This window comes from Ovis aries, chromosome 25 (assembly GCF_016772045.2).
Source record: "Ovis aries strain OAR_USU_Benz2616 breed Rambouillet chromosome 25, ARS-UI_Ramb_v3.0, whole genome shotgun sequence".
NCBI lineage: Eukaryota > Metazoa > Chordata > Mammalia > Artiodactyla > Bovidae > Ovis > Ovis aries.
In genome coordinates, this window is record NC_056078.1 from 30,372,996 (window position 1) to 30,393,588 (window position 20,593).

The following is a 20,593-nucleotide window of genomic DNA, read 5'->3' on the forward strand; positions in this document are numbered from 1 at the left end:
AAATATTTTTGAATAAATGAATTGAGTGAATGAATTTCCATTACCTCAGGATAAGCTATAAACCCTCCGAGTTCAAGTACCAATAATTTGGGAGTTCCCTGGTGGTCCAGAGGTTAGGACTCCATGCTTCTACTGCAGGGGCCACCGATTCGATCCCTGGTTGCGGAACCAAGATCCCACAGGCCATGCAGTATGGCCAAAAAGAAAAAAAAAAACACCTAAAACAAGTACCAAAAATCTAAAGTGTCTGTATTCTTTGCCTGCCAGTATAGCTATTGCAGTACATGGGCAACCAAGGTGTGTCTCAGATTGGGGTTCAGGGCTTAGATCACAACCACGAGATGGAATCCATGAATCTAGCATTGGCATGAGTCTCTTGTGAATGCACTTAGGTCTGTTTGTGTGTGTTTGTGTGCTTACTTGTGTGTCTGTGAGAGTCTGTGCCAGTGTAGTCATGTATCAAGGTCAGTGATCCTTCTGTGTTTTCTTCTCCAAGAAGACTGCAGGTGCTTCATAGGGCTGTCAAACTTCTGTGTGCCTGTGCCTGTCTCTGCTTCTGGCTGCAGCATCTTGAAGCCTCGGCCCACCTGTGTGCTCTGAAGCTGAGGAGCCATCCAAAGCCTGGAGCGGCTGGCTGTCTTGGGTACTCATCTTTCTGGTTGGGGTGACACTCTGCCCTTGGAAGCACTTGAGTTCAGGTTCACCACGCAAGCACAGCAGAGTGAGAACACGACAGCACAACACTGGGAGAACACTCAGAGCTTTTGCATTTGCTGTTCCTCTGCCTGGAAAACCCTTCTACCAAGTCTTCTCATTGCTGGCCCCATCTTACTATTCAGACTTCGGCTGCAATATTGCTCCCCTTAGAGAAGCCTCCCCAGAACACCCCACAGCCATCTGAAGCTGTGAGGTTTGTGTCCCCCCAAATTAGCACCCCGCCCCCGCTCTTTATCACATTGTCTACTTTTGTCTTTATAGCACATGTCAGTGCTACCTGAAATTATGTATTTCACATACGTGAAATTGTATTATTTATCTGCTTGTTACCTGTGTCTTCCGTGTAAACCTCGTGGGAGTAAGGACTGTCTTTGTCTTGGTCCTTGTTCTGCCCCTGGTGCGTGTTGTGTAGTAGGTGCTCAGGAAATTTATTGACATTCTCCTTATTTTGGGGAGCTGTACCTACTTATGTGTGTGATGTGTGCAAGTTGCTCAGTTGTGTCTGATTCTTTGTGACCCTATGGACTATACAGTCCATGGAATTCTTCAGGCCAGAATACTGGAGGGGGGAGCCGTTCCCTTTTCTAGGGGATCTTCCCAACCCAGGGATTAAACCCAGGTCTCCTGCATTGCAGGCAAATTCTTTACCCGCTGAGCCACCAGGGAAGTCCTACTTAACTTGTATTTTCATTTTACTAATAAATAGTTTCTTAGATTCATTAATTTACATTAAGGAAACTGAGGATATTAGGAGTGAAAGATTCTGCATGGGCTCCCAGCTGGCTGGTACAAAGCTAGGTCTTGAACCCAGGACTTCTAGGCCAGGGCATTGGCCACTCTAAGGCATGACCAGCCCTTCATCTCGCCCTCAGCACCAGTGAGGTCAGGTGTAGCTGCCACCTCTTTGGCCCCTGGCTCAGAGCTGCAGAGAGAGCTGAGGTTCCTTTCAAAGAAGTGAGAAGAGACACAGAATTAATATTGGTAAATTATGCCAGAACTCTTGCATGTACATTATTATTATTGCCCTCATATATTCTAAAATAATCCCTGTAAATAATTATAAAAATAAATCTCAGTGACAAATTCTTTCTTTTCTTTTCTTTCCAGGAACACATTTATTCATCCTAATCTCTTCATGGGTAGGACAAATTGGAGCACTGGGTAGTGAATACAATTTGCAAATAGGCAATATAAGTAGAGAGAAAATTAATATGTACTCCTCAGCACTCTAAAAGGAGAGGAAGAACATTAATAGCCATTTCCTTGCAGATATAACTTTGAAAATGTTATTTCTGATCCATCAGCGTGGGGCTCCATATGAGGAAAATGGTTACAACGTGACAAGAAGTGATTAGATGTGAAATGGCATCTTTCTGGCGCTCCTCCTGTCTCTTTATCCTGTTCTTACTGGGACTTAGGAGGAATTCTGTTTTATTTTGTTCCGAAGATCACAGCGCTGGCCTGGGGTCTGCTGCTCATTGGCTGGGTGACCTTGGGCTGCTTCCTTTTACTCTCTCAGCCTTGGTTCCCACATCAGTAGCTGGAGCAGATGACTTGTGAAGCCACAGTGAGTTTGGATGATTACAAGTCCTCACTACTTGAAGTACCTGAGAAAAATAAGAGATGCTAGGGCACCACCTACTGAATCAGAATCTCATTTTCTGACTTTCACATGCTTTTTTTAAAGTGACAAGCCTGACGTCTCATTTTTTTAAATTTTTCCTGAGGTATAACTGATTTACAGGGTCATGTTACTTGCAGGTGGTATTTGTTGTTTAGTCGCTTAGATGTGTCCCAACTCTTTTGCAGCCCTATGGACTGTAACCTGCCAGGCTCCTCTATCCATGGGATTTCCTGGGCAAGAATACTGGACTGGGTTGCCATTTCCTCCTGCAGGGGATCTTCTTGACCTAGGGATCAAACCTGCGTCTTCTGCATTCACAGGTGGATTCTTTACCACTGAGCGGCCAGGGAAGCCCAGTTTCAGGTAAAAAGCAAAGTGAATCTCATATGCAAATACATATGTCCACTCTTTTTAAGACTATTTTCCCATATAGGCCATCACAGAATACTGAGTAGAGTTGCCTGTGTTATTAGTTATATATTTTATATATAGTAGTATGAATGTGTTGATCCCAATCTTCCCGTTTATCCCTCCCCCTTCCTTCGATAAGTTTATTTTCTATATCTGTAACTCTGTTTCAGTTTTGCAAATAAGTTCATTTGTGTCCTTTTTAAAGATTCCATATATAAGCAATATCACATGATATTTGTCATTCTCTTGTGAGTTCTATATATAATTAATTGAAGTTGGGGGAGGTTTTTCCTCTAAGTGGCAGAAACTTGCCAAGCCAAGCTGGGATTCTGGAAGGATCACTGGGCCTTAGACCCTGGTCCCTTCTTCCCCACTGGCCAGTATAAAGCTGAACAGTGTCGTCTGGTCAAGGATTCCTTTCCCTTTCCAAATCTGAACCCCTGTCGCCACATCAGGGATGACTCTCTCCTGCGCTCAGCTAAGGACCTGGAGTATCTGGCAAGTTCCAGGCAAATTGGGGAATATGATTTGCTTTTCACTGCTGTCTTCAGGATTTGTGAAAATAATGCTAAGACATCAGCAGATAGCAGTCTCATTTGTAAATTCTTATTTATTTCCCTGCTGGTCTCCTCCTATCTTGTCTTTAATTACGAAAGTAGTAAGTGCAGGTCGCAGAAATCACAGAAGAAAAGCAGAAGCTCCTTCCCACACCCCTTCCCCAAACCTGCTCCCTTCTCTGCTTCTGGTGGATATTTGCACTTCAGTAGAGAAACAACAACAGACCCTTTTATGAACTAAAGAGAAGGGAAATCAGAGGTGCTGAGAATTAAATAATAGTAATTATAATTAGGATACTAGTAAATAATAACAATAAAGTAATATCTGTGCAACGAATACTCATGCCAGACATTATGATGACATTTAATATACATGAAACAATTGAATTGTTCAGCATGGGAAAGCAGAGAGGTGTTCTGAAGTATAGATCATCCTCAAGTCGCCTCACTAGTGTGCACAAACTGCCAAGAGGGCCCAGGAAAACTCCCCTCTTTCCTGTACTTCCCCAGCCCCTTTTAGGCTGAAATGAGCCTGCTTCAGCAACAAAGAGCATTTTGTGTGCAGACATCCTGCATTTTTCTTTTTTAATTGAAATCTGAATGTGGTGAGTCTGAACTAGGGGCTGGGGTGTGGTTAATTACAGCAGCCATCTTAACCTGCTCAGAGGCTGGGCCTGAAAGAAATGAGGCCAGGCCGAACAGAAATTCAGTTAAGGATAGGGAGGAATGTGACTAAAACTTTGTTAACTGGCCCCTGTCTTTCTTTCAGCTGCTGATGCACGGAGTTGGAAGATTAAGGAATCAGTTCCTGTTTCTCTGGTTCTGGCCGACCCTAGAATCAACTCCCTTGATTGGAAATAAACAGGATTTTCCTTTCTGTCCCCAGGAATGTGACGGAGGAAGGACTCTAGGGGAAAAGGCCTCGTCTGCCAAAGAATAATAATAATAACAAAGCTGACAGTAGGAATAAAATATCGCCCTCTTCATCAAGGCGATAAGGAAGTATCCAGTTATGCGTGTTGAGCCTTCTCACTCTCTATATACATATGTTAGAACTTCAGAATTTAGCCCAGGTTTGATTTGAACTTTCTGTCCTGTGGTCGTCTTGAGTGTACTGAACAAATTGGGCTACATGTCTCACCTTTGGTTTCAGAAAATAGGACCCCAATTAGAGCACTTCGTGTTGACGTATTACCTTAAATGCCTGAGCATGAACCTCTTTCCTGGAGGGTGTGTCTGTGTCATGAGTGCCCCCAGTGCCTGGCATGGGGCCTAGCCTTTGGAAACTGGGGCAGAGGGACTGAGATATAAATGGGTGAGGCAGGGAGTCCTCCAGCTCCCTCTCTCTTGGCTGAGGAATGGGATGAACCCAGATGACTGCATGAACCTTCCCTTCCCCTTGGTGCTCCTGGGGCAGGGACAGGAAGCGCTTTATGCAGGGAGAAACCCCAATAAGACTCAGCCTCTCTGTTGATTTCTGCAAACTCCTTGTGTTCCAAAGGAATCATTTGCCCACTTCTGGGCCAGCTGGATATGAGTTTGCTCTCTCCCCTCCCAAGGGGAGGTCCATGTTACCTGAAGAAACTTCCCTTTTTGGTTAAGAAGGTGATGAGGTAGAAGAATGTCCCCGCCCTGCTCACTCTTCCAATCTTCCTTGGTTCAGAGACAGATAACTTCTTCTCCTTCTCCTCTCCCTCCTGCTCCTTCTCCTTGTTCCTCTGTTCTGAAGATTAACTGCCCAAAGCTGAGGGGAGTAAGGAGAGGTGAATCCAATCTGTTCCTAGAGGAGCCCTCCTCCACTACATTAAACAAATTTTTACTCTGTGTAACTTTCAATAGCTCCCTGTTGTCATCAATTTACATTTCTAACATTAAAGCCCACTTTAATATGAGCTGTCTTGAACTTTGTTCTTTGTGATTTCCCAATGTTCTCTCCCCGGAGTCAACTGGTCTTCCCAGTGTGTTCACTTAGTGGAGACGAGTGGTTGGAGAGGCATTTGAGGCAAAACCAACAGCTAAAAGGCAAGCAGAGGATGGCACAAGCAAGAAAGGAGGCCGGAGAGGCAAAGGTTGACGGGATATAAAAGGTCTGAGGGACGTAAGTATGATGATTGGGGCTCAAGATTTTGGGCTGTATTATTAGACTGGGAGGAAGCCATTGAAAGATTTCAGGTAGGGTCAAATCCAGCTTTTAGAATGATATCCCTGGGGCTATGTAGAGAAGGGAACTGCAGTGAGGGGGTTTGGAAAAGTGGCAAAGACCCCTGCTTGACGTTGGTGTCACTGGTGGATAGGGTCTGCAGAACAGACTTTCTGTGCTCAGAAGACACAGCCATGTATGGAGGTAGGGGCATGGATGAAATGACCATAGGCACCCTCCTCCTGGTGGGAGGGAAGAGTGGGGTTCCAGTTTCATTTCTGAGTAGGTTTCAGTTTATTTCCATGTGTTGTCTCCTTTGGGTCAAAGCCCTTTTAGGAAGGCCAAGGGGAAAGTTCCCCCTGGGAGGGCAGAGTATCACTTCCTCTTTTTCAGGCAGGAAAGGCAGACAAAAGACAATGGACCAGAGAGGGTGTGTCCAGCAGAGAAGGAGGGAGGAGCTGGAGGAGCTGGCCTGGGGCAGGAGGCCTGGAAGATTCCCTTTGATCCCCCTTATCTCTGGAGGGCAAGCTTGCTTATTTGGCCAGTGAGGCCTTTTGTTACAGCATTTCCTGGAGCCCCCCAAAGTAAACACAACCAAGTCTATGTTCTTACAGCTCTACTTTACTGTGTCTGCTCCTTCCAACAGAGAGAAAGGGCAGGCGGGTCAACCCTCAGAAGTCACCCTCACTCATCAGAATGCTGACAATAAAGATGCATGTTACGATGCATTAGCACCACGCCTGAGAGAGAACTGTGATGGCCACAAAATGCTGAACCACCATTATAACCATCACCATCAACTGAACAACTAGGGCTTTCTCAGATCTACGGTTTAGATCTATGGAGTAATAAAATGGGAACAATGAAAAGGCCTGTGAACACCCTCTTTGATGGAGGTGGGAAGCTACAGTCATCAATAGGTCTACTGAACTGAGGTACTTGCAATGCCCATGAGACCTGGAGTCTGGCGTGTCAGGAGTCAGTCTTCCCTTCTCTGTTCAAATGGTGCCTATGCCCATTGGTATTAAAGAAGCAGGGTGGAAAGGCTAGTTACTGCTGGGCTGGCTCTCAGTTGCAATAGGGCATGGGTAATACATGAAATTGAACTGGTAATTTTTTTGCCAGCAAAAGTCTGTCCAAAGATACGGTTTTTCCAGTAGTCATGTATGGATGTGAGAGTTGGACCATAAAAAAAGCTGAATGCCTAAGAATTGATGCTTTTGAACTGTGGTGTTGGAGAAGGCTCTTGAGAGTCCCTTGGACTGCAAGGAGATCCAACCAGTCAATCCTAAAGGAAATCAGTCCTGAATATTCACTGAATATTCAGCTGAAGCTGAAACTCAAATACTTTGGCCATCTGATGCAAAGAACTGACTCATTTGAAAAGACCCTGATGCTGGGAAAGATTGAAGGCGGGAGGAGAAGGGGACCACAGAGGATGAGATGGTTGGGTGGCATCAACGTCTTGATGAACATGAGTTTGAGTATCCATGAGGTTGCAAAGAGCTGGACGCGACTGAACTGAATCGCTTGGTGCATCCTGGTGATGGAGGTGTGAAGGCAAAAACAGGCCTGGAGAAAATTGGGGCCCTTTCAGTGGAGGACAGGCATGGACATCCATTTGCGTACCCACCGGGCCTGACTTCATCCAGACAGGAGGCAGCAGAGGCCACCCTTCACTTCCAGGTGCTGGGAAGATGCGTGTGGGGAGCTGACTCCTCCAACGACTTGCAGCCTCACATTTAACATTTCCCTGTGAGATTAGAAAATACATTTGGAAACATCTTTTGACTCTTCTTCCCGGGGAGTATTCCTGTCAAGTAGGGTGCTACTAGCTGAGCCAGTGCTTTACTTACAGAAAAATTCAATTTCCTCCTGCTCCCCATGCAAACGGAAACTCCATCAAGTACCCTTTCAATCTCTTAACTATTCCCCTTCCCCCATCCCCTCAAAGTTGGGGAGAGGAGTTTCCGCCCAGACGCCCCTCCTCCCTGCAGTGGAGGACAATTGTGTAATCCGGATTGTGACACAGAGGAAAGTCCTAGCTCTCCATGCTCCTGGCTAACGGTTCAGATGGGGAGCTCATGATGGGAGACCTCCCCACTCCGCTATCCTCCGTGCGCCCCCACCAACGCGGCAGGGCTCTGGGCGTGAGATGGGGGACCTATTCCTGTTGTCTTGACCCCTCCTGAACGATAGGGTCCTGGGACGCCCGGGGGTGGGGAGCCGAGAAGCCAGGTGGTTCCCCCGCGCCCCACGTGGGGCGCAGGAGCGGCGGGCACCTGTTGCGGCGCGCGGGGCGGTAGCTGAGGCTCACCTGCGCGAGGCCCGGCCCAGGGCGGCCGGCGGGCGCACAGCTGAGCCGCGGTTCCGACGCTCGGTCCGCGCCTCGGGCTTCCGCCGGGTCAGCTGACCGCCCAGTGCGGAACTAAGCGCCGGCCGCGAGCTTCCCGCCGCCACCGCGCTCCTGCTCGGCACTCGGTACCGCGCGCCCGCCCCGTCGCCATGGCCGGGCTTGTGGTCAGTGGAACTCAAGTAAGTCCGCTGGGGCCACCCCGCCCCCTCCTGGGCACGGTCGGTCTGAGGAGGGAGCTCTGGGGCGAGCGGCGTCCAGAGGTCAGACGGGTGCTCCGTGCCCCACCTCGGGGCTGCGTCTGCAGCAGCGGAGTGAGGCAGGCCTGAGGGGAGCACCAGCGCGGGAGGAGAGGGCGGGAAGACCCTCAGGTCGCCTGGACCCTCCAACCCCAGCGCTCAGTGACCAGAGGCCAGCCTGCGGACCTCTCCGTCAGGTGGAGTGGGCACCTCTCCAAACCCACGGTACTTTTTCGAGTCCACAAAAAAGTTGTAATTTCTTTCATAATCAGAAGGGAAAAAAAACAAAACGTTTTAATATGTATGTCTTTACACCAATGCAGTTGTAAAATAGAAATAGTAGTTTTAGAGTTTTCTTTTTCTTCTTCCCGCCGACGGAGATAGGAGCCTCTGAAAGACACAGTGAGGATCACGATGCGACCGTGCAGGCGCTGGGTTGCAGGGCTTTGCTGCAGACTTGCTCCTGTTCCTAACCCTAGACCTGTTATCAAACACCGGTAGAAGGCCACGGTGCTCCAGTTTTATTTCGGCACCTGAGTTTAACGGGCGTCCTTGGGGATGGCAACACTCTAGTTTCCACCTGGGGTGATAGACACCCAGCTTTACTTGCTGTCAGCCCTGTAGAGACGCTTTAGTTGTTTTTAGTCATTGCTGGAGGGTTGGACTCAACTACTGGGGGGCCAGGTGCCTTTTACTTGCTGGAGAAGCCAGGTGTCCCTTATAAGCTCTGATTGATCCGGCCCTCCTGCTCCCCTGCTTTTCCCAGATGCCCTAGAGAAATGGTTCTGAGGTTTTGCAGCTCTCCCCTTGGATTGCTTGAGGCAGGTAGTGTCAGGCACAATTAGATTTTGAGATTACTTTGGGCTTAGGGAATGTTTCTCCCTTCTTAGAGTTCAAGAGTTAGCAGGCCAGGGAGGTACTAGCCTGGGAAAGAGGTTAAAATGAAGTGTCTTATTTAGCTGGCATGGGAAAGGGACTTTCTGGGAGTTAATAAGGCTGCAGAGGGAAGGACTAGAGGAGAGGGCCTCTGCCCAAGCCAGGTCCCTGGCCCTCCGAACCTAGGTCTCTGCATTTCAGAGCCAGGAGTCTCGGCGTAGCTGCTTCCAGCTTCACGGAAGACTTGACATGGGCCTGCCAACCATCCTATGCCTCCCTTTCTCATCCTCTATTTCCAAAGCTCATTTTTTTTTTTTTCTTTCTCTTGAGCCCCTTGATTTTAGCCCATCCCAAACAGCCCAAGGGCAGTGACCTATGAATGAGGCATTTTGGGCCCTTGGGTACTGTTCTAAACAAATGGAGCTGCCAGGGCAAGAGCTGAGCAGGCAAGTTGGGGGAAATGCCCTTGTGCCATAGGTGCCCTGTATTCTAAACCTGCAGGGTCAGTGGACCTGAGTGGTGGCTCAGGGCTTCAGGTCTTTTTAACGCTCTGCCCTTTGTAGCCATTATAAGATGTAGCACCTTGAATGTGTATCACATGGTCCTTCTCAAACTTGGGATCCTTCTAAAAGGGTGGGGGGAGGAAACCCACTTCCCATGAGCCCACACTGTTAACTGTTTTTATTTCAATATTGCTTAAGTATACAATCATAAAACCAGATAAAACTTTTTCTAAGTTCATATTTAGAGAGCCATAACCCCCCCAGAAGGGATGGCTTAAGTGTAAAAACGAAAACCATAACACCCATAAAATTAAAATAAACAATGAAATGGATGATGTTTGCTGAAACCCGGTCACTGCTTTCGATGCTGCTGTGGCCTGGCGGCTGTGGCCCTGGGTTTTAGGAGTTGCACAAACCTGAAACACCACATGCTTGGGGATGTTGCTGTCCTCCCTGCGCTTTTCTCTGTACAGTGTTTCAACATGGATCTGACTCCATTTGGCCTTCTGTTGGCATGAATGCATCATTTCTATTCAGCACGAAGGCCTCAGTCTTCCTTCTCCACCAGCTTAGGACAGTTATAGTAATGGCATTAATACAATTGCAGACATAAATGCAGACTTGGCATTGGGATACTGAGATCTCATACCGGAGAGACATGGGAATAAAAAACCCCTTCCACAGGGACACTGGTGTGATTCACTACCTACCTAGTGGCCACAAGGTGCCAAGGACAAGGCTGTGGGCTTTAAATATGTTAACATTTCATTCCTGTAACATAAATAAAATGAGGATAAAATGTGACTCATAGGCTTATTTAATGAGGATTGACTAGTTAAAGTATCAATAACCTCAGATATGCAGATGACACCACCCTTATGGTAGAAAGTGAAGAACTAAAGAGCCTCTTAATGAAAGTAAAAGAGGAGAGAGAAAAAGTTGGCCTAAACCTCAACATTCAGAAAACTAAGATCATGCCATCCGGTCCCATCACTTCATGGGAAATAGATGGGAAAATAGTGGAAACAGTGTCAGACTGTATTTTTCAGGGCTCTAAAATCACTGCAGATGGTGATTGCAGCCATGAAATTAAAAGACATTTACTCCTTGGAAGGAAAGTTATGGCCAGCCTAGACAGCATGTTAAAAAGTAGACACTACTTTGTGAACAAAGGTCCGTCTAGTCAGGGCTGTGGTTTTTCCAGCGGTCATGTATGGATGTGAGAGTTGGACTATAAAAAAAGCTGAGTGCCGAAGAATTGATGCTTTTGAACTGTGGTGTTGGAGAAGACTCTTGAGAGTCCCTTGGACTGCAAGGAAATCCAACCAGTCCATCCTAAAGGAGATCAGTGCTGGGTGTTCATTGGAAGGACTGATGTTGAAGCTGAAACTCCAATACTTTGGCCACCTGATGTGGAGAACTGACTTATTTGAAAAGACCCTGATGCTGGGAAAGATTGAGGGCAGGAGGAGAAGGGGATGACAGAGGATGAGATGGTTGGATGGCATCATTGACTCGATGAACATGGGTTTGGGTGGACTACAGGAGTTGGTGATGGACAGGGAGGCCTGGCGTGCTGTGGTTCATGGGGTCGCAAAGAGTCAGACACAACTGAATGACTGAACTGAACTGACTAGTTAAGAGCCAGTTGGGAGGCTTTTAATAAATATGAGTTGTTACATTATTCTTAACACCTTTTGGGGGTGGTTAGCAATGGCAACCCACTCCAGTACTCTTGCCTGGAAAATCCCATGGACGGAGGAGCCTAGTGGGCTGCAGTCCATGGGGTCGCGACTGAGCGACTTCACTTGCACTTTCCACTTTCATGTATTGTAGAAGGAAATGGCAACCCACCCCAGTGTGCTTGCCTGGAGAATCCCAGGGACGGCGGAGCCTGGTGGGCTGCCGTCTATGGGGTCGCACAGAGTCGGACACGACTGAAGCGACTTAGCAGCAGCAGCAGCAGTGTTTAACTAGTTTATAGAAGAGGAAACAGAGTCTATGAGATTGTGACCCATCCACGGTAATGCAGCTAGTTAAGTAGCAGCACAGGGATGTCGATTCATGACCAGAGTTCTTTCCATTCATGGAGCTTCTAGTACTGCAAATCTAAAATTAAGGATGCCTCACCTCCAAGTGGGGGCAGGCATCCTGAAATAACCTCCTTTCAGTCTGACTACTGACAACACTCCCCCCATCCCCAAAATCTGTGAGCCAGACTATCTCGACTGCAAAGAGAAACCTGTGTCTTGCAGTTTGGTAATTTTCTGCAGCTTCTGCTCAGAGGAGCTGAGTGTGTGTACATGTGGAGATCCTGCCAAGATATTATTTTTCTTTCTGGTGTTCCTCTCTGTGGGGGTCTTGAACTTGATATGTTTTTATTTCCCTGATAATGGTGTCCTTTTCTATTGTAATTCCACATGGTCGAAGTCTTGGGGGTACATAGTACATATGTATTATGTATATATGACATATGTATTACGTACTTGGTACATATTACATACATATGTCAAACTAAAAGTATGAAACTTTGTTCATTTCACTCAAAATCAAGATAATTGACTAAACGCAGTGCCTTCTCATTTTGGGTGGGCTCTTGCTTCGGTGGCATTTAAATCTGTTAACCTCTACATCCCTTCTCTTGTTTGGTGAAGACACAGGCTATTTTTGTTCTGGTTCTTCTAGTTTCCTGTTTTATGTTAGATGGTCCTATGCTTCAAGAAGTCTCCTGACATCCTGAGATGTGATGTCTTCCACTCAGGAGCACTTCTTAAATAAGTCTCTCCTCTCATTATGAGTGTTATTTGCCGTGCCTGGCAGTGACTGCTTGCTGCTTTTAAGCCTTTTCCAGCCAATTTGAACCCTTCAGCATGGTTGACTTAACTCCCATCTCAAAAAGCTTCCAATTTACTATGAGGGTGGTCCAAACATATACATGGCTTATCAAGTTGGTGTTCTTAGTAAACTTTGGAGACTTGGTCTTCATCTCTGTGAAACAGGAGCGAGTTGTGATTTGTTTAGTTCTCCTGGGATACTGTAATGTTGTTGTTTAGTCTCTCAGTTATTTCCAATTCTTCTGCGACCCCATGGATTGTAGCCTGCCAGGCTCCTTTTATTTCCCAGGCAAGAATACTGGAGTGGGTTGCCATCTCCTTTTCCTGACCCAGGGATCAAACCCATGTCTCCTGCTTGGCAGGCGGGATTCTTTACTGCTGAGCCACTGGGGACGCTCTGTGATGTTAAGATCGTGGAATAAAAGAAGCTAATGGAAGTTTTGTCAGACATGCTGTGAGTGGTTGAATGCTTCATGGTGGTGACTCTCCTTAATGTTTGTTTGCTCTGTAGTGGAATTCTACAGAAGATAAAAGGGAGCAAATATTCCTCTTTCTGCAGGCTCTAACGCTCTTCTGGGACCTTCGACACAGCATCATGAAGTAGTTCTAGAATTTTCAGCTAGGAAGACTCATTTTGAAGCCAAAACATGATGATAGATAGCTGGCATTTGTTGATCAAGAATATCTACATTGTCATGTGCATATTTAAGAATTCCATGGCCTCCGTGTTGGATGTCCTTATTCCTGGTGCAGAATGTGGTCCAGACTCTCCTTAAGAAGATGTATTATGCAGGGCAGGCCTCTGGAGTCTTAGTTTCCTCATATAAAGCATGAGGGATTTTGACTGAGTCTCTGCTAAATTTAATCCTTTGTAACCCATGAGGAAAGAACTCAGTTTCCACACTGAAAGCTCAGCCTCTCTGCTGCATATATAATGGAGGTCTTGAATGATTTTGATATGTACAAGGTGGGTAAAAGGGATAGGTTTTCAGGTGAGCACCATGGGCCTAGGGGTAAGTGTGAACATATAATGCAGAAGCAGCTGCTAATGGTGAGCAGCTGAGTGAAGTCCCTAGATTCTCCAGTCTCTCTGGAGAATCCTTTATCTCTGCTTGGAAGCAGAACTTAATTTGTTACACGAGAAGAGAGGTGGATCTTACGTAGAGAGGGGAGAGATTACCATATTGAACTTACAGCCCTTTAGTTTTTAGTCTGTATCTTCCTGGGTCAAAATTATTTTGTTGGAATCAGCTATTTTTTTCCTGTCTTTTCTCCCCATTTTATATCTTCCAGTAATGAAGTTACTGAAGGGTAGTGAACACAGGATATTATATTGTCAGCAACTGGTCCCCATTGGATAGGAAAGGGTTGAGAGATGACTTGAGAAATTGAAGGTGCCAGGGTGCAGGGTGACCTGTTTCACAGGTGGAGCCATATGAAAGTACAGCTGTATAGTTCTGTGATGGTCAGAGTATCAGTAATTCATAACCTAATTTTAACCGTTTTAACCTAATACTGAAGATGCAAGATGGCCGCCATATTCTTATTCTCAATTAGGAATCACAACCCCTTCACCCCCTAGGACACCTCTCATTCCAGGACGTCTTGTCTGTATGTGGAAGAGCGAAGTTTTGCAAGGCGAAAAGGATCAAGGCTGTAGCCTTGTAATGGGCTGGAATTTCTACTGAGCAGTTGAGGATGGGCTCCTTTTGTGGGAAGGCATCATGTATTGTGGCCCGCTGCTCTCTGGTCACTGGTTTGTCTTACTGGTTTTGGAATTAGTTGCCAGTCCTGCCTTCACTGCTACCTGGAAACATAGGTTTCAAAAACTCAGTGCTTGGAGCAGTGAGAAAGCCCTCTGACCTCCCAGTCAGAAATTTTGGGATCAAATTTCAGTTCAGCCTCCTAATATTTTGGCATACACTAGGTAAATAATAATAATAAAAGTAAGTGAAAGAATGCGTAAGGGAACACCTCTGCCAGCAGAATGGGGTTGATTGCCAGGGGCTCCCTGGAGGACAATCTTGGAAGCTCTGGCCACCCGTTGTTGCCCTGTCACCTTCGAGTCGGCTCTGTTCAGAGTTCGGAGGATGTTTTATACATGGTGGTAATAGGATGGGGTTGGCGGTCTGGGGAGGTTTTCTTGTCCAGCCCTATTTGTTCCAGCACCCTGCAGGTTGAATGCTGGTAAGTGCATCTGCTGTGTCTTTCCTGAGGTAATGTGCATAACAGGGTATTTGGGGGAGGGGGCACCGAGGCGAGGGAGCAGGAGAGCGGAGGGGCAGCTGTTGGGAAGGCCCCTGAGTGGGAGGCTGATTGCTGTGATTATATCAGCATGCTCTGACGTTGGGGTTTTTTTTTTTTGGACATCTGAATCCGGCCAATTTCAGTCCAATTTCCCTCGTGCGGGGATTAGTCTCCATCGTGCTAAGTGTACCAAGAAAGGGGAGCTGTTGGCAGAGTCCCTGAAGCCAAGTCCCAAAGCTGACTTGATCAGGGAAACAGCCACAAATGGGGCCGCCTTGTGTGAGGAGCGCGTTTCAAGTTGCGGAAGCAATCATTGGATCAGTGGCAGGGCTGTGAGCAGCTGGGTGATTTCCGTTGGCCACATTGTTTCTGTTCCATTTTTATTTCCAGGTGTCCTACATAGGCCAGGACTGCAGAGAGATCCCAGAGCACCTCGGCAGGGACTGTGGACACTTTGCAAAGAGGCTTGATCTGAGCTTTAACCTTCTGAGGTATGTAACCTTCATGAGACAGACCAGGCCTGGGAGACCGAGGCCCCGTGGTGAAGGCCTGCAGATAAAAGCCAGACAGCCCAGGTTTCCAAAGGGACCCCAAAGGTGTGACTCTGCTTCACGAGGTCCTCTGGCTCCCTTCTTGCATCCACAAAACAGTGAGTGTGAGTGTCCTCTGGCTCACATGTGTCCCTATGAGGGGCCGTCAGTGTCACTTTGTTCTTGTCCTTCCTCCCTGATGCCCGTGCGTCATATTAGAAAACTCATGGAGAGGAAGAGAGAGAGAACCAGCAGGTGAGTTGGGGGCATTTAGGGATGGTTTTGTGGATGACCCCATTGCGCAAAGATTTGCTGAATCCAAGGTAGAGTGTCTGTGTTGTTCTTTTTTTTTTTCTTTGCCTTTTTATGAATTGAAACTTTAAATATTTGTGATGATGATTTCTCCCAGATGGTATTTCAAAGTAATTCCAATGCTGTTGGCATGGGGTAGGTGGGAGGGAAGCTCAAACAACTGTTCCAGACTTGGCAGAGAAGGTAAGTGTGATTGTCTATATTATTCCAATGGAGAAAACAGTTATTTCTTCCTAAAAGGTTCTGAATTGTGACTGGTTTGGGGACTCGAGGGAGGGAGCTGGGAGGTTCTTGGAAAGCAGCTATCAGTGGGATAAATTGGCAGGGATCCGGGTGGTGGCTTTTCCTAAGGAGATGGCTCCACGCAGAGCTTTTTCCCAAATGTCTCCTTGAGAGCTGTGCTGTCCTCTGGTAGAACAGACTGTCTCCAGGTGGAAGGAGAAGGAGGAGCTGGAGTCCCACCCCAGGGCTCCGGTACTTTACTTCTTCCACAGTGTGGAGTCTCTTCTCTCCAAGGCAGGACACTCGGGCATTACAGATTCTAGAGAACATGGACAAAGCTTGGGGCTTTAAGGCACCAGAGGGTGGAATGGACTTCAAGCAAAGCCAGCAGAGCTTCATGGGCTGGTGCTTAGGAGCTCACAGCTGTGCTGAGATGCATCGTCTGTACAGGAGGGGCATCCAGGGAATTGTGTTGGAAGGGAGTGGGCGCAGTGTGCTCCCTGACTCTCAAGAGGTTTGTGGGCTTCTGAGAAGACGTGGAAATGGAAAATTCACAGAGTAATACAGAGTGGTGAGAGGGTGCCAAATAAACTCTGACTCTGAACAAATGAAGGATGGTTTTTGGTCCCTACCCAAGAAGGGGACAGAATACAGTCTCAACTGATGGTGCCTGAGTCACGTGTGCACCTTACGCAGCTCCCTAGAGTAGGCTGGGGCAGAAGGTTCTTCCCGTGTGACGGCCTCTGGGTGTTTGGGGCTCTTGACTCAGGCAGTGGCTGCCTTGCTGCTGGGAGCCCGGATGTGGGTTTGAGGAGGCTGGGCCCTGGGACGGGTATGAGCAGTCACAGGTCATGGGACTGGGCTGTCAGGTCTGAGGAAACAGGGCCGTCTTTGTCACATTATGGGGCCCTGCCTCTCTGAGAAGAGGTTCTTGGCTCTGAGAGGCTGGATCTTTAAGGATTTATCATAGGAAATGATTGGGCCTGGAGGCAGGAAAATTTTGTGAGAAGGAGGTTGGTTCAGAAAAAGAAAAAGGAATTAAGACTTTTGTTAACTTTTTGTTGAGAGGAGAAGAGTTTTTGTAAGTGTCGAGTTTGAGGAATGATCTGATCAGGAACCTGTTCTTGCTTGTGCTGTGGTCAGTGTGTGAGTTGTAGCTGGGTTGGGGCAGGGATGAGCCATGGAGGAGTGAGGTCTCATGGAAGGGTTTATATTAGGACTTGGGTAAGCTGGAAGGAGTTACAGACCAGAATGCAGAAGAGTACCTCTGACTTGATGTGGTTATAGTGAGATTGACTCATCTTTGATGGTTTTATTTACCTAACTTGGGGGCAAGGGGAGGTGGCACTGTTTCTCTTGGGTGTTAGAGGAAGATGTAAGCTTACACACGTCCTTTGCCTTCAGTTGGATAAAAATTCAAAGATGATTGAGATGCTTATCTAATTCCTCTTTGGGGAGAGAAAGGGAGAAGGGAAGAGAAAGATCATGAACTTACCTACCACACAAGTGGGAATGTGATTCCTACCAGGCTGAGGGGATTGTCATATCCAGAGGAAATACTGCGGATCCCTGTCCCACCTTTTGTAAAAGGTTTCTTCCCAGCCCTGTCTTGTCATTTCCATGGGATTTGGCGGGGAGCATATCACCCTATATTTGCTCTGCACCTGGATTTACTGTAGCTCGTGATTCTAACTCTCTGCTCTGTCTTCTGTTCTCCCTCTTGGCAGCCTATCTGGTCCCATTCTCGACACCCCCTTCATCTCCCTTGAAGCTCAGTACAGCATTACTGTGTATTATGCCAGTTCAAAGTGTACTGGGAGAGGCAGGGAGGTAATTTTGCATGCTGGCATAGTGTTCTTCCTGAAGTCTTCTGGGTACTCCCTTGCCCTGGGGAGTTTCTCCCTGGCTGTTCCTCTCCTCAGGATCAGGTCTCCTGCATGTGACCAGGTGCCCCTCTTTCCCAGCCACTTTCTCTGCTTTCCATGTTCCTGATCATCTTTCCAGCGCTACCCTCAGAAACACAAAATTCTTCTCACTTTGTTATGTTTGGAAGAATCACCCCGCTTCTTACAGGACATCTCTGCAGGCTTCCTTATCTCATCCAGAGAGTCATGTCAGGGTGTTGCCTCAAATAGAGCCATAGCCCCTAATACAAATTTTGCTACTCCTATAAATCACAGAATCAGCTGCAATCTGTTTGTGCTTTAGACTGAAGCTTGTTTTTAGGCAAGGAGTTCTGCTTATTCATTTAAAAATATTTACTAGTACACATGACATAATTTTTAGAAGGAACAAACCTGTAACGAATGAAAAGAAACTCTCCCTTACATATATGTCCTTTGCTTCCTGGTTCCCACCTGCACTGGTAACTACTGGTAGTTTTGTCATCCTCCAGAGTTAGTCCATGCATATACTAACATGAGAATTTCTTGTGGGGCTAGATTTGTATTACTTCTTGCCAAGATGTTAGTTAAAAGAGAGGCACTAGGCTTCAGTTAACCACTCACGATCAGGACATCCTTCTCTGTTGTCTTGCTGTTAATTCAAAGCCATTCACCATCATCATTGTTCATTTCGTTCATGAAAGTTTCTGCTGATTTGCTCTATGGCTACCCATTCATGCTGGAGGGGAGGGTGGTTATGGATTTATAAGCTCTGAAACATTATTTTTTCTTTCCATTACACCTCAGGATCTTCTCTCCTGCATTAGCTGTGAATCCATCCCTCCCTCGATTGGGTTGTACAGTAGTAGACTGGTTACTTCTCTATGCAAAAAGTCTTGGAAACTGAGGCTGTCTTGCTTCTGTGACTCTGTCCTGGGAGGATAAAAGTCCCTGGACCCAGTATGTTCCCTGACAGGTTGGAAAGAGAAGCAAGACAAAGGTCCAAATAAAATTCCTGGCTTCCTTAAAAGACTCAGATATACCTACTCTCTCAACTCGGATCTCATCCTTCCTGTTATGACTGGATGAAACCCAGGTGAGCCACAAAGACAATGAACTGGGACCAGCTCTCTGGACACAATTCCTAGGGGCAGGTAGGGTCCTGCCATCTCCCCTGTAATGGCCACAGAGGGTTTAGGAAGCTTATTAGGTAACAGCCAAGAGGAGTGTGTTGTGTCCCTTGCACTTGGATGCGTTAATGATCATGTATCCATCCAGTGTTTATAGCTACATGAGAGTGTACTTTAGATTTTATTTTTTGAAGACAATCTGCTAAATAATAAAACCGTGATCAGTATAGAAATCTTGGGAAAACCAGAAGGGTATGACAGAAACCCTCTTTCAAATTTTCACTGATAATCTTACCACCCAGGAAGCTCCATTGTTAACATTTTATTGTCTTGGGTGTTTCCTGATGCCAAATATCTTTAAAATGATGCTGTTGCTTACACTGTGTTGGAAGCATATTCCCATCTCAATAAATACTGCATTACATGTTTTAATGGTTTCTTATTTCTTCACTTCAGTCGCTCAGTTGTGTCCGACTGTTTGTGACCCCATGGACTGCAGCTCACCAGGCTTCCCTGTCCATCACCAAGTCCCGGAGCTTGCTCAAACTCATGTCCATTGAGTCGGTGATGCCATCCAACCATCTCATCCTCTGTCGTCCCTTTTTCCTCCCACCTTCAATCTTTCCCGGCATCAGGGTCTTTTCCAATGAGTCAGTTCTTCACATCAAGTGGCCAAAGTACTGGAGCTTCAATTTCAGCATCAGTCCTTCTAATTCTTATTTCTTATTGTTGGACATTTAAATTGTTTCCAGATTTTTACTGTTATAAAATCTCTCTTATAAATTGCCTTGTGATACTCACTGATGAATATCTCTGATTAGTTGTTTGGGGCAAATTCCTGGGGACAGAATAGTTAGAAGGCCTTGATGCAGATGGCAAGTTGCCCCTGAGAAGTGATACCAATCTATGCTACCAGGAATATTTGAATATCCGTTGTCCCAAACTCTTCCTTTAACTCTTTTTTGTTTGTTTGTTTGTTTTTTCCTTTTACTTCTCTGATCAATACAGAGAATCCTCTGCCATCACCAGTCTGGTTCCTTGATCAAGGAAAAGAGAACTTGGTAATAGTATGTTGCAGTTTTCATCTTGGTTCTCCCTGGACTGGGAAAGGACAGTATTCTCTCTGGTGGCCCATTTCTCTCTCCCATGGGCCCTGAGTAGGTTGCCCACTGAGCTTGTGAATACAGTGGGCAGAGCAGAGTTCCCACGGCACACAATGATAAACACACCTGTGTCAATATGACAGTGAAATTGAGAGGGCTTAATTGATCTATGGAAACAGGAAGCTTACATTTTAAAAATGATTGGCAGTTGCATCTTATTTAGCATCCCTCTGGTAAATGTACTGGACGGGAGAGTTGCTTAGGAGATGTCTTAGGTGAGAGCTTGCTGCTTCTCTGACTTTGTCAAGGATGACAGTGATGACTGGGGAGCTGGGCAGCTCCAGTAAAACTGTGGCTCTGTTCTTCCCACCAGGCAGAGCGGTGGACACTGGGTGCACTGTCAGAGCTTTGAGGATGAACACACCACCGCATCGATGCCTGGTTACTAACAGCTGGGCAGCACTGGGCCTGTTAGCTTGCTTCCCAGTTGGGAAAATGGGCAGTGTAATGAAAAGAACCAAGGCTTTGTGCTCAGACCATCCTGTCCTGAAATCTTATGACTGTCTTTCACTAGTTGTTTAACTGCCCTTGGGCTAGTTACAAAAATATTGAATGTGTAACTGTATAAAGTGGCGGTTTAGTCACTCAGTCATGTCCGAGTCTTTGCGACCTATGGACTGTAGCCGCCTGGCTCCTCTGTCCGTGGAATTCTCCAGGCAAGAATACTGGAGTGGGTAGCCATTCCCTTCTCCAGGGGATTTTCCTGACCCAGGGATTGAACCTGGGTCTCCTGCACTGTAGGCAGATTATTTACCATCTGAGTTAGCAGGGAAGCCAACTGTGTATAAAGTGCTTAACACAAATAATAGGTCTTAAGTAAGCGTAGCCACGGTTAGTTCTCAAACATGGCAC

General features: G+C 46.6%; 1 protein-coding gene and 1 long non-coding RNA gene across 2 annotated transcripts in view; one reads left to right on the forward strand and one right to left on the reverse strand.

Annotated features, from left to right (window-relative positions):
- Positions 1-1,771: 1,771 nt before the first annotated feature.
- LOC132658649 (uncharacterized) lies at positions 1,772-7,851 on the reverse strand. The gene is made up of 4 exons (XR_009598553.1): positions 7,767-7,851; positions 7,083-7,202; positions 4,885-5,053; positions 1,772-2,324 (listed from the first exon to the last, which is right to left on the reverse strand). It is a non-coding gene; the product is annotated as an uncharacterized LOC132658649 (long non-coding RNA).
- Positions 7,852-7,868: 17 nt separating this feature from the next.
- LRMDA (leucine rich melanocyte differentiation associated) overlaps positions 7,869-20,593 on the forward strand; it is a 1,186,567-nt gene continuing 1,173,842 nt past the window's right edge. The window contains exons 1-2 of the mRNA XM_060406709.1: positions 7,869-7,984; positions 14,892-14,992. Of these exons, the coding sequence (XP_060262692.1) occupies positions 7,955-7,984; positions 14,892-14,992 (131 nt within the window). The 5' untranslated portion in view covers positions 7,869-7,954. The remainder of the gene's footprint in view (positions 7,985-14,891; positions 14,993-20,593) is intronic.